Here is an 18,228-nt window from a genome sequence, read left to right as displayed (position 1 = left end):
TGGGGGGGAGGGGTCGGGGGGAAGGTGATTTTAGATTTCTTCTTATTTCTCATTATCCTACTCTGATTTGATTGGCAATAAATTCAATTAATTTCCCCAAGTCAAGTCTGTTTTGCCCATGATGGTAATTGCTGAGTGCCTTTTCTTATCTCAACCCACGAGCCTTTCATTATATTTTCTTCCCTGTCCAGTTGAGGAGGGGGAGTGATAGAGCGGCTTTGGTGGGCACCTGGCAGCCAGCCAAGCTCAGCCCACCATAGGCGGTTACCATTCACATTAATTATGTTGGGAAAACAAGCAAGGATCCCTTTCTTATACCTTGTCTTTTTAAAATTAATATTTGCATGTGCGCATGTGTGTTGGCGATTTGTTTGGGTTGAGTGGTTTTTTTTTTCATCTGTGTGGTTGATGGTGTAGAGTGCCTCTTCAGCAATGAGAATACGAAAACTACGGCTTAGGACAAACAACTGAAAAAAGATGTTAGGAGAAGTGAGATGGAATTAGTTACAGCTTAACAAGGTAGGCTGCTAAGGTGCATGGGATAAGTTTTGGGATGTTAAGTAGGCAGTCTGCTAAGACCAGCTATTTTGAGAGGGTCCTTTGTAGTATGTTAGGAGAGGACTACTGTAAGAATCTGCAAGATTAATTATTCACTTTCACAGCATGCCTGTATTATTTTTTTATTTCTGGAGGCAAAGAAATGAGAAAGAGCCGCTCATGTGGAGCTTGCTTTGGGTATGGATGGATTTGTTTCAGGGTGGTGCCGCCTCCTTTGCAAGGGCTGTGTTTTGTTAAACGCTAGTGATCTCTGTCAGTTGCAACATGGAAATAAATTATACAGTGCTCTAAATTTTTAGTGTTAAAGAAGAGCCTGATAAGTGGGTTTTTTTGAGACAGAATGCTGTCCCAAATGTTGTAAGCTGGGATAAAGCTTGTCAGTATTTTTCAAGGCTGTTGTTGATAGGCTGTAGGACCCCCTTGCCAGCTCTCATGAGCCTGGCCCTCCTTGTTTTTGTGGTAAAAGACAGTAAAAAATAGGAAACACTACTGCTGTTGCTCTTCCAATTCTTGGGATTATTGTGCGGAAACTGTGCCATTCCGAGGAAGGAGAGAAAGGGACTACAAGAAATAGTGATGCTTATACTTATTTACAGAAGGGGATTGGCAGACTGATAAGAGTCGGCAGTGACCATTGTTCGTAAAGGTGAGAAAGCAGTTGTTCAGGTATTTATTTTTTTTTTTTTAAATAATAGAAAGTGGTCTCCAAATTAAAGTAGCTAGGGGGGAAACCCTGACCTTTTTGTTTTATTTCTTTCTTTTCACAGTGTCTAAGTCTTGACCTATTCTTAATAGGTTCCATGTCTTAAGTGCCAAAAAGCAAGACGCTGGGTTAAGAAAAGGGTGTTTGTTTTCTGTTACTAACTGCAGTTTTAGGTAGTTCTGAGGTTCTGTTTTAAGACATACTTGGAATTTTCTGCAATGATTTTGGCTATCTTTTGGCTCTGCAGTTACTACCAACAGCAGCTGTGCTTCTCCAAAACATGTTCTTCTTACTGTCTTTGTCTCATTATATCATCTCTCTCAGATTGCACAAATGATTGTATGATGTTTCCGTGGAGTTTATTTGCTATTGGGAAGACTGGAAATGATGCTTTGAGGAGTGTGATATAAATGAACACATAGCATCATAGGGAGGCGTACCCATCTCAAGAACGCATTTAGCAATTCCTAACCATTTTCTGACTGAAGTCTTGAACTGCTAAGTTGGGTTGACCTCCAGATACCAACATGAACGTTATGTGGAAATATATCTCTTCAAAACTTTCAAAGAACAGTAGCGACTACCCTTTGACTGGATACCACTTCTTTAAAGTTTTCCTTTTGGTGGTTTTTTTTTTTTTAAATCTGCTAAACGTTGTCTGTGAACTTTTTTGTCTTTTCTCAGAAGGGTGAAATGGTAATGGTACTCTGACAACATTGCCAGTAATCATCTTTCATGATCTGTTTCTTCAGGGTTGCGAAGTCAGCAGAGAGAAACTTAGGTGTTCCAAATAATCCGTAGTGAGAAAACAGACTTATTTTTTCACAGATTAATAACTATGAAATCATATGCATAGATTAGGGGAACTACAAAATAGCATTTGATGTTTGTATTTTACTAATGTGAAACAATAGCATTCAACAGACTAGTTACAAAGACATATCCTGTTAACTCTGTATTTGAGATAATAAAGCTTTCTGCTCTTTGTACACATGCAAAATCCCTGTGAAAAATAGGTAATAAAACAATTTATTAAAAGTAAGCTTTATTCTCTTTTTTCTCTTCACAATACTTGAGCATTAAATGTTTTAGCCTACCTGTATTTTATAGCTTCTAATTCTTTTATGTAATTTATAAAGAAGGAGAACCCTTTTTAGTATTACACACGTAATAATAGGCAAATAGGCTTAATACTCTTTTAGTATGGACAGAAATGCTTTGTTGAATGATGATGTCATTGTGATGCTTGAAGTTCTTTTTGTAGATGAGGGTGATGGCGTTGGATTTCTAGCTTGTCAGGTTTCCAATACAATGTGTTTTTTTAATGTGCTGCTCAAAAAATGCCATTAGAGTTGGATGCAACGGATTTCTGCATTTTTTTTGCGATGTTTTGCAATTGCATTGCTATCTAAGCTTTGTGGCAATGTGCAGGGTGACATCTTTATTTTTGATCCATCAGGTTCCTAGTTCTAAAGATCAGATCAGAAACGATGCAAGTATCTGTTCAACTGAGGATGCAGCTTTCTCCCTCCTTCTGCAGTGAGATTTTATTTCCTTGTGGTAGCTTTGGTTGTAAATGGCTAGAGCCCAGAAGGAGTGGGATGAGGAAGGCCAGCAGCAGAGTATAGACCCTGAACTTGAGGAGAGCAGACTTTAACTTATTCAGGGGATGCTTTGGTAGAACCCTATGAGAGGTAGCTTTGAAGGGTGAAAGAGCTCAGGGAAGGTGGCAGAGCTATACGTACAGCATAAGGTGCAAGTAAAGACCATTCCAGTATTCATGAAAGCAACTAGATGTATTGAGAGACTAAACCGTGTGCTCCAGTGCAAAGTTGTCAGCATATAGGAGGCGGAAGGAGGAGCAGTCTGCAGAGGCACCATTTAGAAGTATTGCTTGGGCATACAGACATGGTGTTAGTAAAGCCAGAGCTCCGTGTGAATTTAAACTTGAAAGGGATATCAAGAGGAGGTTCTACTGTTATGTTAATAGTAAAATGTTGAACAAAGAAAAGTATAACGTTTTTGTGGTGCTAAGAGAGCTGGCTGATGCCCTAGCGAGGTTGTTCTCTGTTAATTTGCACAAAGTCATGGAGATCTGCAATGACTATAGAAAGGCAAATGTTGACCCATTTTCAGAAAAGGCATAAAGGTCAGCGCGGAGTACAAGCATGTCAACCTCACTTCTGTCTGTGGGAAGATCACGGAGTGGATCCTCTTGGAGCATGTTTCTGGGCACGTGGAGGAGGAGGATCCGGTCGACTACAGGACAGTCACTATCACTTCAGTCCCTGGGAAGGTTGGGGAATACATCCTTGTAGAAGACATTTTTAAATGCAAGAAGAACAGGGTGTGATTAGGAGCCATTGGCGTGGATTTACCAAGGGCAAATCATGTCTGCCTGACCAACATTGCTTCCTACAATGAGGTTACGTGTGCTGTGAGCAAGAGGGGGGCAGTGGATGTTGTATATTTTACCAAGACCTTTGACAAAATTTTCCATTGTCCCCCTGTCATCAAATTGGTGAAATATGGCCTGGGTAAATGCACAGTATAGTCATTGGAAAACTGGCTGGGTGGTTGGGCTCAAAGAGTGGTGATCAGTGGGGCAAAGTCTATCAGACTGGCAAGTAATGGTGTCCCACAGACATCAGTAGTGTGTCCAATGCTTCATAGTGCTTTCATTAATGACATGGATGACGAGGTGGAGTGCACTCAGCAAATTTGTGTCTGATGCCAAATTCCAGAGAGCATTCAAAGCACTAGTAAATAGGGTGCTCTTAGGGAGCGGACCTGGACAGCTGGGCGAAATGGACCGATGGGAATCTCTTGCAATTCAGCATGGAGCAGTATAAGGCCTTGCATCTGGAATTAAATAACCGCATGCACCAACACAGGCAGGGGCTGACTATCTACAAATCAGCTCTACAGAAAAGGACCTGTCAGGGCGTTCTAATAGACACCGAGACGAATGTGAGTCAGCAGTGCAATGTGGCAGCAAGAAAGGTCAGCTGCATCTTGGGCTGCGTTAGTGAGAATGGGATGTCTGTGACCATGATTGTTCCCCTCTGTGTGGCACCTGTGAGAGAGCATCTGGAGTGCTGCACCCAGAATTTGGGCTTCCCAGTAGGACACTGGTGCAAGCCCAGTAAGGGTCACCAAGATGGTCAGGGGTCTGGAGCCGGAAATGTACAAGGGGAGCCTAAGAGAGCTGTGTCTGTTCAGCTTGGAGACGGGAAGGCAGAGGAGAAACGTTATTGCTGCTTGCAAGTACTTGGTGGGAGAATTCAGGAAAGATGGAACCAGACTATTCTTAGAGGTGCACAGCAATAGGATGAGAGGCAACAGGCACAAGCAGGCTACATACAAATAAAAACGTATTATATACAAATCAAAATTCCTATTAGGTATTAGGAAGAAGTTTGGGTTTTGTTTTTTGTTTTTTGTTTTTTTTTTGTTTTTTGGGGTTTTTTTTTACCACAAAGGTTGTTGAATATTAGAACAAGTTGCCCAAGGAGACATCCAGCATGGGGTTGGCTGGATGTGGCATAGAGCAAGCTGATCTAATCAGACCCGTTTTGATGAGGGGATTGGACTAGGTGACCTGTGGAGATCTTTGTTCCAACCTAAACTCTTGATACAGTGGTTCTTATTGGGAAAAGTAAACATGGGTATGGATTTACCAAGGAAAAATTATGCCTGACCCACCTGATTGCCTTTTCAAAAGGATAAATTAAATGGATTTGTAGACAAAGGGAGAGGGGTAGATATCACTTACCTTAACTTGAGCAAGGCTTTCACCAGTGTCTCCCCCAGTGTTCTTGTGTCAAAGATAGGTTGTTTGCCCACTGGCAGGGCTGCTCTCTGGACAGACTAGAGGAATAGCTGATGGGAACCTCAGGAATTTCAACAATGACAAAAATCCTCTCTTGCCCCAGCCCTTACAGTACAGGCTGGGGATGGGCTGGCTGGGGAGCAGTTCTATGGAGGTGGCCGTGGGCCCTGGCAGGCAGTGCACCAGACAGCGTAAGCAGCACACAGCCTGGGGAGCCAGGTTAGGGTGGGTTTTATCCCCTTCCTCTCAGCACTCATTAGACCTCATATCAACATGTCCAGTTTTGGATCCCCTAGAACACAAGAGACACTGACCAGAAGGAATGAATTCATGAGAGACCACTGAGACAGTGGGGCTGGAGTCCTTGCCCTGTGAGGAGAGGCTGTGGGACTGGGGCCAGTTCATCTGGGAGGAGGGACAACTTTGGGGGTACCCAACAGCAGCCCTGGCACCGATGGGAGGGGGGATGAAGAAGACAAACAGGCCCTTTACCGCAGTCTGTGGCAAAAAAAGCTCAGGCTAGTGATGAAGAGAAAGCTTTTCTAAATCAGGACAGCTCAGTAAGGTGGTGCCCTCTCTGTTCTTGGATGTTTTCAAGCCCTGATTGGCCAAAGCCCTGAGCAACCTGGTCTGATCCCATGTCTGAACTTCCTTGGAACAGGAGGTTGAACTAGGGGCATCCTTAGGTCTCTGCCAGCCTTAATTATCCAATGATTCCCTTAAATTTCCAGACACACACAAGTGTGTGTAAATTTCCTTACGCACACACAAGTGCCTTTGCTGAGGGTGAATGATGAAGACTGTTTAGATGGTATTTAAAGTAGTTAAATTGCATTGATATAGCTGCTGCATTGTAAACATCTTCTAGAAGTTTAGTGCAGATTGATTGAAATGGAGGAATTGTTTCTGATGGGGGGGGCAATAGACTTCTGGTCTGCCTAGAATAGTTGATTTGTGCTTCTATTGAAAGTGTGTACTTTACTAATGATTCTCTGCTGTAGTTTCTGCTTTTAATATGAATAATAAAAACTACCTGGTGGCAGATAGCATATAATTCTGGTGTGTGTGTGTGTGTCAAAACTACACAGGAAGGAACCTTCTATCATTTTACCGCTTGTTAGGTAGAACTGGAAGGGTTTGTTCCTTGTGACTCTGTAGGTGTATACAAATAGGTTGAATGCATCTAGATCCACTGGAGTTATTAGACATGCTCAACAGATTTAGGTACATCTGGAATTGTTTGCTGTAGAGATCACATTTCTTTTTTAAAGAAAGAAAGATGTCAACTCTAGTTTAATGTGTTCATTTATTATATGGACACTTATTGTCTCAAAATGCAATTAAATCTTTTCTGAAACAATGCAAACCTACACTGACATCATTCTGACTGCAGTTAACAGTTGGAATTTTTTTTCTTCTAAACTTTCAGAAATGTAATTCATAACTATATGGGAATATTTTGCTATTTAACTGCCAGGAATTTATATTCATTGAGGTGGTAACTATTCATTTTAAGTTTTCCTGCTGTGAATGGAATTTGTTATGCCACATGCTGCATTTGCATGTCTCCCGGGTTTAATTCTGTCTTTTTGAAAATAAGTGGCAAGATTCTGAATGCATCACACTGATAGCATGACTTGAAGTTGGAGTCCTGTGCATGTATGTGTTTTCTCAGGGCTCATTGCAAAGTGCTAAGTTTTTAATTTTTTTAAAGGAAGCCATCCCAAGTGACAGGAGGTGTGTTTACAGTAAACTGAAATGTTTGAGTATTTGCTGTTAGCCATCAGTTTCACTGGTGTGCGACAAGGTAAGCTGAGTTCCGATTTCTTTCTGGTTTAGGTTCCTGTATGTTTGTGGGTGCCTGCATATTCCAACTTATAGACAACGGATTTTTTGGCAAATATTCCAGCCCCTAACTACCATTATTTACGTTGCACAGGTGGGTCTTTTGTTTGTGTTACTTCTGTTTTTGCATGAAATAATTGAAAAAAATATGGAGAATTTTGCATTTTAAATCGTGTTTTGGAAACTGTGAACACTCCCCTTGAGCTGTCCCATTTTCAAGTTGAGATACACTTGAAATGCTCTCAGAGTACATTTATGCTGTGCCACAGGGAACTGTATATTTGCTTCAGCTTTAAGAAATGTTGATCACGCATTCTTTGTGCAAGACCAGTGAGTATGTAGTGTTTCTCGGCTTTAAGCTCTTAAAGCAAGGTGATATGGTAGACTTAGGAGGGGGAACAAAATGCTTTAATGTTAACATCAGGTGTTAAGTACAACATAAATCTAGTGTGTTGGTTTTTTTGGCAAATAGCATGCTTTCTTTCCTAGTCCTAAGTATATTTTTTTTTAATCTCACTTGCAGTGTCATATGACAGAGACAAAATGTTGGATGACATCAAGAAGCGGTTTGAATTTCCTAATGCAGTTATTCAGTCACAGGTAATTTTTTTAAAAGCATTAAACAAATTGAATTGTCTGTGGAAACCTTTGTTCCAAGGCCTGATGGCTGACTATAAAAAGGTGATAGGGAAGACTTTTTTGGGTTGGGGTTTTTTTTTTTTTTCTTCTCGAAAACAAAACCCCATAGAAGTAGGGTATTCTTAAGTTGCTCGCAAATGCTAATTGCCCTCTCTGTGTAACCCAAACATTGGACATAATTGCTCATCGCTGTAATGTCTCTGCAGGAAAATTGGAAACTTCCCATGACTGGAAAGTTTAAGTAGGCCCAAATGGCTTTTAGTGATCCTGTGGTCTCGAGAGATGCCATGCGTTACCAGATGTCATAAGTGGGCTCAAAGTGCTTGACAGTGCTTTATAGAACTGTCTTTAGGACTGATCTGTTTTCTTCCTGTTTGATAAGAGCTGAAGAACTACTGCAGACTTCTGTCATTAAACAATAACTGTTTATAGATCCACTGTGATCAGCAGACCAAACCGCTTTATTTTCAGATCTGTGCATTGGCTCCTGATCGTTTTCACCTGAAACTTTCTTATGTGCATAAAATTTATCATACTATTTTTAATGGACAGGAAGGAAGAAAGTAATAGGCTGTTTAAAAAAAAAAATACATCTTCCTTGCTTTGGCCATCTCTCACTTCAGTGTTAAAAATGTATCTCTTCAACTGGTAACATCGTTGCTAACTCCCACAGTTTATTCCTCTTCCTTTTTTGAATTCAGGATTAAATATGTAGCGATTTGTTTGATGGAGTAAATTGTTGTGAATGCAGTCTGTGCAACCTGGTGTCTCTGTTGTCTTTTCAGTTTAGCTCAGTCTACATTAGTTAACAGTAATTAAGTTTGAAAGAGAGACACAGAAGTCCCCTTGCAATCAACTTGACATTTAGGAGAGGAAATCATGTCCCTGAAAGCTAGAGTTTGTCGGGGCGGCCAGCATGCTGCTCTCGCAGCAAGAGTTCATTTAAGGTCTAGCAGTGTCTGTACTGCAGGACCGGTTGGGTTTTCTTCAGTGTGGAAGAATGTCCCCATGGTACAACTATGGCTGAAATGTCTTGGCTCATCACTACAGCTGCACATCATTGAATGTTACTGCTGTGTTTTGGTGGGTTTTTGTGATGTGCTTTGGTTGTTTTGCTGGTTTCCACTTATATTCTGTGACCCCTGGAAAGCATGCTGTAATATTCAAACCATTGTCAGGCCAGGATTCAACTTCGTGACAGGTATCTTCTCTTTCTGGGACCAACCAAGGCATCTGCTCTGCAGACCACGTAACCTACACAGTGAAGTATCAGCAGTGTGAGGAACTTAAGCATAGTTTTGTAGGTCAAAAAGTTTTTCTAATCAATGAAGTGCTTGCAATGCAGTGGGCTAATATACAGTTTTGACTTTCCTATATAGCTTACTGCAAAATCCACTTTCTATTGATAAGCCCCTTTTCCAGTCTAATGAAAGTATTTTTTTCTGAAATTCCTTATAAAGAAAAGAAAAAGAAAAAATAATAGAAGATTCACTTGGTAAGTGCATTGCATGTTTCAGTGTTTCAGTCCACATTTGTATTTTTAAAGGCAGTTTGAGGAAATTTGACATTCTTTCTATTAAAATAGAATGAGATGCTTAATTAGCATCTCATGTTCTTTAGAACTGAAGCCCTCACTCTTTAGAACTGAAGCATTTTTTTGGAGGACCTCGAAAATTTAAGTCTTATTCATCATCTCTGCCACAGAATAGCTTTATGAGGAGTACCGTTAACTTCAAATGCTTTGTGTACAGGAAATGAAACATTTCTGGCAGTGGGTATGCTAGGGGGTGTATGCTAACCCTATGTAAAGGGCTTAAGGTATGATAGTATGTTTGTCACCAGCGTTTGGTAAAACTTGCAATGCAAAAATTTGGGCAAGTTGCTTAGATTTGCTGAGTTCCACTGCTTCTCTTGCTTCCACTGGCCCATATAGTACAGGATGTAATAATCAGCGGTTCTGTTAAGTACACTGAGATCTGTACAGCAGTGGAACTATAAATGTCTATTACAGTTGATGCATTAAAATGTCTGCAATGCCTGAGTAGGTACCCGATTCTAATCTTATAAGAGATTATAAGATGTACAAAGAGACCTTTGGATCAGTGGGAGGAGCCCTATGGAAGTTTGTTTCTCTTCTGCCTCAGGATAGGAGTAAAAAGTAGTATGCCATCATTACGGAGATTTTTGGCCCTAAAACATATTCAGCTTCCACACCAGTAAGTTTAAGATTTCAAGTCACAATAAAATGATCATATACAGCAGCAATGTAAATTCTTCCTAATGGACAAGAGAAAAGTAACATTTGATCTGAATGTGGTTTTTTATTTCTTTTTCTCTTTTAGGCAGTGGGTCATCTGATTGCTGCGATACTGAAAGAAAATGTTTCTTCAGGGAAGATCAGACAGGCATCTCATCAGGTCTGTAGCATTCTTTCATTTCTGTCTCCTCTCCCATTCGTATGTGCTTATGTTTTTTTATGGTTTCCCGTTCCCCATTGTGTAATGTTAATAAGTCTTGGAAGTTAAGTAAGGTAGTTAGCAATATGTGTCTGGACGTACAGGTAGAAATGGTAAATCTCTGGGATCAGAAGAGCAGTTTTACTTCCATCAGAAGTCTTAATGGCAGACGTCTTAATCCTTCAGAATGCCAACATTTATCTATGCTCAGTTTAAGAGAATTTTATTTGAGTTTATTTATGTTACTGTAAGTGAAGTGCCATATGGTGACATTGTCACTTGAGTAGGAAAGCCTTTTACATCACTGTAGAAAATTTTAAAAGTATGGCATCTCACATACCTGTATTGGTGTTATATTTCATATTAGCTAAGTAAAGCTCACATTTCTTTGAGAAAGGGAGCATGTTGCAAAGGCATACTTAGCCTTTTAGTTGAGTCGAGTTTGCTAAAGTGCAGGTCTGTCTTTTTACCTGAGAGGCACATGAAATACTTGGATTTGCAAGTGTCACAGCAATGTAGCAGAGGTGTTTGTTAGGATTTGCTCATCCATTTTTTTTCTCACCAAAAGCTGACTTGTACAAAAATCAGCAGAAAATGATTTGTGGATTTTTTCCTCCTAATCTGAAGTCTTAAAAAAAAAAAACAAAAACAACAACAACAAAAAAAACCACAAAAAAACCCCAAAACCCACACCAACCCAAACTAGCAAACCCAAACCTGACAAGTGCTGAGTTTTGATGTGAGGGAATGTTGGAGGTGTGCACATTCTCTACAGAAGCTCCTCCAACAGTCTTGATCATAATCGTGTTCTCAAATGACGTTCTGTTTTGAGCTACAAGCTGACTCTTCTCATTTCCCACCCCTTGAAGGTATTAAACTGAAATACAGCAACATCTTCTAAAATGTAAGAAGCAGAAGATTGTGCTGCTTAGACATTACAGGCTCCCTTTTTATTCAAGAGCATTTTGAAGTGTTAAAAATGTTCCTTGTTTTCCCATTTGGAAGCTACAAAGTCAGCAAACTAACTTGTGAATGCAAATTTAGCATGAAAACAAGCAGCAGTTTTGATGGATACTGCCAAATCTTTGTGCTTACTAGCAAATGGAGAGAACTGAGGACTTGACATGGTGAGGAAAGATGACTTACTTACCTCTCAGTAGCCCTTTTTATGCCTGCCTCTAGCTGTCTGCACTACACTTGCTGTAGGCATAGCTTGGCATAGCAGTTCCTGAGTTGTCTCCAATTACATCTTGATCATTTTAAGGAAAGTGAAATTGATGCTAGCCTACCTGTATAGGCACAGCTTAAAAATTTGTCTGCCTTACTCTTTTCTCAGACTCCTGTCCCTACTGAGGGCATAGGCAGTAGTGGGCAGGAAAGTGGGAGCTGTCCTGGGAAAGTCCTTTCTTCACTGTAGAATCTGTACCCCAGCTTCCTCTCTGTAAGTCTTCAAGAGAAGCTCTTGAGCAGTTTTTCATTTAAAAGTGTGTTTGAGATGAATGAAGAGAAATCAGTGTCAGCCTTCTCATTGCTTTTCTCTCATGCTTTTGATTTCAGACTCCTGCTCTGAACTTGCTTTGGGAGAAGTGCTGCAGTGAGAATGTTGCCTTGCGAACGGCCTGCTCCGAGGGATTGGTAGCACTTGTTGCAGAGAAACACGCTGAGTTCGACTATGTTCTTCATGGAGCTCTCAACCTAATTCCCTCAGCAAGGTAGTGTTTGGTTGCCTGATTTTGTACTTTTTGTCAGCTGGTTATCAGTCACTGCTTTTCCCTTGTAAATACAGGGGAAGAGGAGAGGTTCTGTAAATGACAGTATCTTCAAATAAGCTGTGGCATTAAGGAATGACATTGCCCTGCTACTCTGCTGAAGGCTGTTGCTTTCATCTTGGCAGTGTGACAGTGTGGGTCTGACTTCAGAACTCAGAGTATCCCGTGCATGTGAGCTGAAATTAATAGCAGTTTAGACTAATAATCTGAACTTTCAACTGTGAAACCTCAGAAATCAATGCACTGCCTACTTTTGTTGCCCGTATCATGGGGAAGGGGGAAGAAACTGACAGCGGTTTCCACAATGGGGAAGGGAAATAACTCCCTAATCAGTCTATCCAAATTACTAGTTGCTCAAATAGAGTTCACCATGAAGCTGTGGGTGGGGATTAGGAATGCTGCGTTTTGTTTCCCTGTCTGCTGAGGAAGAAATCACTTTACCTAACCCTGCAGCTACTTCCTCTTACAAAATTTTGTAAATACAGTGCTTGGATCTCACAATGGTTTTTTGAGCTAGACTGCCTGTGCAGCATACTGAGGGAATGAAGTTATCGGGGGGCAAAAAGACACTGTGCCTGACATTTACAAATGGGAAGTGAAGTGATGATTAAAAAGATGTTTCCTTTCAATTCTATCAACTTTATAAAGTTCCTTGGGTTATCTGTCTCTCCTGTGATTTTTGGCAGTTAACTGGATTTCTGCACTAAGCTTTCTTATTCTCTTCCTAGAGAATGCTAGAATTGTTTTTAGCCAAGGCAGGTAATTCATGCTACACCTCTGATGTATTATCCTGTTGAGCTCAGTGTAGAGGATGCAAGAACCATGCTATTCAAGATGTGTTTTTCATTCCTTCTAACCTTCACATAACTGGTTCTAGGCTGAGGTTTCTCATGGTCAGTCTGAGCCAAAGATCAGTTTAGGTCTGAGTAAACTAGTGAAATGCTTAAGAAATCAGGTATTTAAAAAAAGACTGTTTCTTTCCATGTGACTTGCTTGATTACAGCTAGAATCTTACTGTGATTATACAGATTCTGTGCTGAGTTTACAGTAGGTAGTTATGGATCCCTAGGAAAGGTTTTGTAAATATATATATTTCTTTTTTTATAATATCAATAATTTCTGGAAACCACGGTCCTCCAAATGACAAAATTTTACTAGTTCAGTTTGGTATTAAGGGAAGAATCTTCATTGTTATCAAAGATGTAAAAGCACCTGTACTTGAACTATGAGAATCTGAGTCCTGTGGGGTAAGGTGAAAGTTTCATGAGCTGTGGCTTGCGGACTAAGAAATGTGAAATTCCCATTTAGCTAAGTGTTTCTTACAGTAACAGCAGTTTATAAGTAAATGAAATGTTAATACAATTTTGTACTTCAGAAAATAAAATGTGTAAAATGGGATATTTAGGATTGACTTAACCTTAAACACAAAATCAGAGTTATGTATTGAAAGGCTTGCATCTGCCCCATTTCTACACCATTCTTAGATTTTTTCCGTGTGTGAAATCAACACATATGACTCATTGCTATAGTAAGTGCTGGCAAATTATCCAGGAACCTTTTATGTATTTTTGGCTTCTTCCCCCTGCCGCGAGCTGCCATGATTCAAACCACATCCATTGAGGATGGAAAAGCAGGGTTTGTGTAGTCTAACCAGAGAAGTCTGTGGGTTTAAAATATCTGTAGCCTCAGGAGGTGTTTAAACTGACAGTTTCAGACTGGTTCATTTCAGTGCTGGTACGTTTTTTTTTTTTCTTAACTCATTTAGAATTGTAGCCTGCCTGTTCCTCATCCTTTTCCCTGCCAAATTTTCATCCAGATTTGCTCTGTGTCTTTGCGCTGCTGTGTGCACAGTATCTCTGAAATAAAGTAAATATGAAATTAGAACCCATTGCAGCAAGCAGAAAGGTGCTTGTGACTGCTGAGTGCATTTCAGCGCTGAATGGAGTTAACTGAATGTTTTATTGGCAAAGATTACTCATGTTGCGTTCTTGCTTCTCTTCCGTTACAATGAATTTAGCAGGGTCTTAGTGCACCTAGTGGGTTTTGTCAGGTGTATCAAATTCTGCACATTAGAAAAGACATTTTGCTTTTCAGAGGTGAACATCCGGTACCTAACTGAGTTGAATTGTTATGTGGTTCACACTATCTGCTCATCAACAGAGTGGTCCCCCCACCACGTCCTGCTTTGTGATGGACTTTGTTAATTTCATTAATGTTGCTTCAGGAGAATATGGGAAATACTATGAAAATTCCAGAAATACTGTTGTTTCTTGAATTTTCCTGAGTGGTAAATTAAACAACATAGCAGGAGGGAGATAAAATAGCTGTATGTATCTATTTGATGTAGTCCTTGGCTCCTGAGACCAAAAGTCAGCACAAACTATATGTCTCAAGTGTATTTTCTGACAATGTGATTTCTCTTGCTTTCTCTTGCTAGACAGTGGCATGGTTGAAATTGTGTACCATGCTGGATGTTTACCTATATACTTGCATTTAGAGAAGAGGTAATTTTTGGGTTTTAATGTACTAAAAGGATGAGTTTCAATTAAGCTGGGTATAGCAAATGTCCTTGTAAGATATGGTAGAAGCAAACCGCTGGAAGTTTTAATTGGTACGTTAATTATTCTCTCTGCTTCTCATTATGTGAAGAGGTAAACAAAGACATGTGGACGTGCAACTTGCCCAAAATTGTGTAGGCGGGTATGAGGAGGTCCTTACAGAGAACCCAAGGCTTCTTAAGTGTCAGTTCTTTTCCTGGGTTCCTCCTCTTGTGGAAGAATCAACTCATGTAATGCCATATGTGACAGTAATGTATTTCTTTTTCTCAACAGAAATGTGCACGGTTTAGTAAAAACCATTTGTAAATTACTACAAATTCAAGCTGTTCAACTGGAAAAAGATGGAGATGAGGCTGTTTGGAATCTGTATGGAATCAGGTTAGTTTCACATCAGAAAAACGTTCATGACATCTACTGAGCTGGATTCTCCACTTTCTGTAAGCAAATTGACCTTGGAAAATACAGAAGGGATTACCTCTGTTCCTACAGAAAGTGGGAAATGTTCCTTTTACCTTATTAAGTTGGTAGAAAACTGCCTCATATATCACTGAATTCTGGAATTGTTTCCGTAAGCTAAGTACCACTGGTTTGTGGGTGTGTTTGTTTTTTTTTTTTTTTTAAATAACTAGTATTCCAATGGTGGATAAATACTAAAACAAATACTGTGTTTTTTTAAGGATGTGTGAAAAAAGTTTTGTGACTTTCAGATGCACATGTGGGATGATCTGCACTTTTTGTTATTAAGTTATAACCAGCTGTAGCAGAGACAGTACAAGTCTGCAAGTTGGTCTCACTGTGGACTAAAACTGACAATTCCCAGAGGATTATTATCTCCCGTTTGGCATAAAGATGTCTGTTTCCTATGCGTATTAATATAGCTCTCCAGTAACCGAAGCTCAAGCTGAATTGAGTTGGGAGGGCAGGGAAGAGGGGTTTTTGAGGAGCACTTGTCAGGATTCTCAGTGCAGGTGCGTTATGACCTGCATGTACAGAACTTTGGCTATACATTTTTGCTGGAAGCTATTCACTTCTTAAATGAACTATTATTTTACATTATTCTTAATGATTCACCATGCATGGCTTTTATTGTCTTAAAGTTCTGGAGAGCTGCCGACTTTCTGAAATCCAAATTCACAGCAGGTAGAAAAATGCTTTAAAAATGCATATTTGATGGAATAAAGTGCCATTCTGTCTTTCTGAAAGGGCCAGGGTCACAGCTGTATACGCAGAAGAGTATGTTGACTGCAGACGTTGTTTCCTCATACAGAAAAATCAATCTGTCACTGAATTTGTGCTCTAAATCAGATTGGCGCTCTCTTCTGTTCAGAGATGTAACAAAAAGGTTGAGATGACCTAGAAGTTAAAATTAATTTTTGTTTTATTGTTGCCCCTCACATAAGATTTATATATTTTTCAGGTGGATAGATACTGTGTCTGGTTGCACATTTTGCTTTATCCTGAACCCACCAGCAATAATTTAAGATAGTGGCACTGTAATGTCATATAAAGATGTGCGTTTTACACTGCTGTGTTAGAAATTCTTAAGTTAGTGTTGATGATAAATTGCATCTACACACCTCATTTTTCCCACCACTAATAGTATTATCAAATGGAGCTTTTTTGGGCTGCACATTGTGGTGTTTCATTATTAATCACTGTTCACTATGGAGCTTAGCTGATTTCTTTCATCATCCAGTTCAGTGCAGTTACATTAGTTTCAGAACACACAATCTGTCATGAAAGGCTTGCTTTTTTCTGGATAGTAAGCCATTTTAATTTTAGACTTGATGTGTCACATGTGCTGACTTTACGCAGGTTGCACTGATTTCACTGACACAGCAGTCCTTAGATGACTGGAGACATAGTTTACTAACTAGGAAAGGTAATTAATTCTTAAAATATGACAAAGGTATTGAAATCAGCAGCTGCTATAATTCTGTATCTCTGTATGGGGCTAGGCACTTTCAAGGTCCCGGCATCATATGTGAACAGTATTTATAGCTTGCTGCCTAATAAATGATCCTGCCCATGATCTTGCTGGATTCAAGTGCTAGACATGCAACAAGTTTTTGCCTCTTGCATACTGTCATCTTGGAGAGTTGAAATAGGTAATAATCGTAGGCTTTTTAGTCTTTGTAAAAGACTCTGTAACTTCAGTAAAATGTTTACAGAATGAAGGAAGGTGGACGTATGAACACCATGTATGTAAGCTAACAAATTTTAGAGAAATGAATGTGGGAAATGCCAGGTTCCTAGCCCCAAGTATGAAAGCCAGACCTGTAATACATGCATCCTTTGTGATCTTAGTATCTGTTTTCTGAACATGCTTCAGGTAGTGCATCACATTAGGCAGCTTTCTGAAAGTCACTGTGTCTTCAAATTATTTGCCTGAACAGTAACACACCGGGCAGAAGAAGATAGTGTAAAAAAAAACAAAACAAAAAAAACCCAACCAACCAAACAAAAAAAACCCCAAAACCCAAACAACCAAACAAAACCAACAACAACAACAAAAAACCCCCCAAAAAACCCAACAAGCCAACAACAACAAAAACCAACCAACCAAAAAAGCCCCCAACAACCAAAAAAACCCCAACCCCCCAAAAAACCTGATGATTGCATTATTCTTCAAGTGTCTTTCAATAGTACCCTGTATAATCTTCTCCATAATTTTTCTAGGAACTGAGGTTAGATTAACAGGTCTGTAGTTCCCTGGGTCTTCCTTCCTGTCCTTCTTGTAGATTGCAATAACATTTTCTAGCTTCCAGTCAGCAGGGACCTGCCGGACTTCCCAGATTTTTGGTAGGTGAAGAGGAAAGGTTACCAAGAGTGCAGAGCCTGGTTCTTGGTGGGTGGTGAGCTAAGTTTATAACCAGGAGTTTCTGACTGGGTGGATGTGAGAAAAAATGTTACACTGACGTAAGATGGCACCTCAACTCCTGGAATTATCCTAGTCATAGGCTGTAAACAGCACTGAGACTGAAATCTACTGTGACGCTCCCCCTCCCTCCCCTTTTTTTCCCCCTATACCCACTAGGCAATGGTACTTATCCTGCTTTCCAGAGTGATTTTTGGCAATTCCAAACAGAATCTCATCGAATCTTCTATTTGTTAGAACATGGATCAGTAAGTGTGCAAAACTATAAGCTTTCGTGGTGCCGAGGGGTTTGGAAGTGGAGTTTGTTATATTTTTGCTTTTCTTTTCCCTATTTGTTCAAGTGATTTTTTTCTAAATACTAAGACAGCAGTAGCTTAAAAGCTGTTAGTTAATCCAGACGGAAAGCTAAATATCTGCTCCTGAAGAGCTTGTCCAGCTACTTTATTTTTAATTCTTCTTCCTGGATGTGTATATCGTCTCATTATCTTAGCACGAGATCACCTCCAAATTTAACTTGGCTTTTTTTTTTAACAGAGTAGGCTGAAAGCCACTGATTATTCTTTTATAAAGATTTAAATACAATATGTTAAATTGCCACTCTTTTAAGCTCCATTAAAGAGGTGCTAGATATAAGATATCAGGTTCCGTTGCTAAATTTCCTTCTCTCTTTAGGTACAATAGCCTTGTTAAGTGCATTTAGTTCTGTTAGCCCATATGGCTGGTGATTTTCCTTGATTTTATTGCTCAGGCACCATATGCAGCTTTTCAGCTTTATTATTGATTTTGTAATTATTTCCACTATTTAGGTCTGCTTACTAATAATGTTTACTTCCTCATATTTATGTATTATGACAATAAATTAGCGTTATTTGCCATGTTCGTGGCCAGTAGATTTTGAAGGTAGATTTGTGGTTATACTTCTGAGTCTTGGTAGTGTATGAGCTCTAATGTGTCTGTATATGGAGATAACTTAGCAACATTTTTCTTTAT

General features: G+C 39.7%; 1 protein-coding gene across 4 annotated transcripts in view; it reads left to right on the top strand.

Annotated features, from left to right (window-relative positions):
* The window catches only part of FOCAD (focadhesin), a 119,673-nt gene that overhangs the window by 1,796 nt on the left and 99,649 nt on the right, over positions 1-18,228 (top strand). For 3 of the 4 annotated variants that reach the window (XM_063319933.1, XM_063319934.1, XM_063319935.1), the window contains 5 exons: positions 6,933-7,032; positions 7,462-7,538; positions 9,920-9,994; positions 11,591-11,745; positions 14,634-14,738. In XM_063319933.1, the coding sequence (XP_063176003.1) occupies positions 7,482-7,538; positions 9,920-9,994; positions 11,591-11,745; positions 14,634-14,738 (392 nt within the window). In that variant the 5' untranslated portion in view covers positions 6,933-7,032; positions 7,462-7,481. The remainder of the gene's footprint in view (positions 1-6,932; positions 7,033-7,461; positions 7,539-9,919; positions 9,995-11,590; positions 11,746-14,633; positions 14,739-18,228) is intronic. The other variant, XM_063319936.1, reaches the window with a different exon arrangement.

This window comes from Chroicocephalus ridibundus, chromosome Z (genome assembly GCF_963924245.1).
Source record: "Chroicocephalus ridibundus chromosome Z, bChrRid1.1, whole genome shotgun sequence".
NCBI classification, from domain to species: domain Eukaryota; kingdom Metazoa; phylum Chordata; class Aves; order Charadriiformes; family Laridae; genus Chroicocephalus; species Chroicocephalus ridibundus.
The sequence above is the reverse complement of the archived record's forward strand: the minus strand, read 5'-3'. Positions and strand labels throughout refer to the sequence as shown.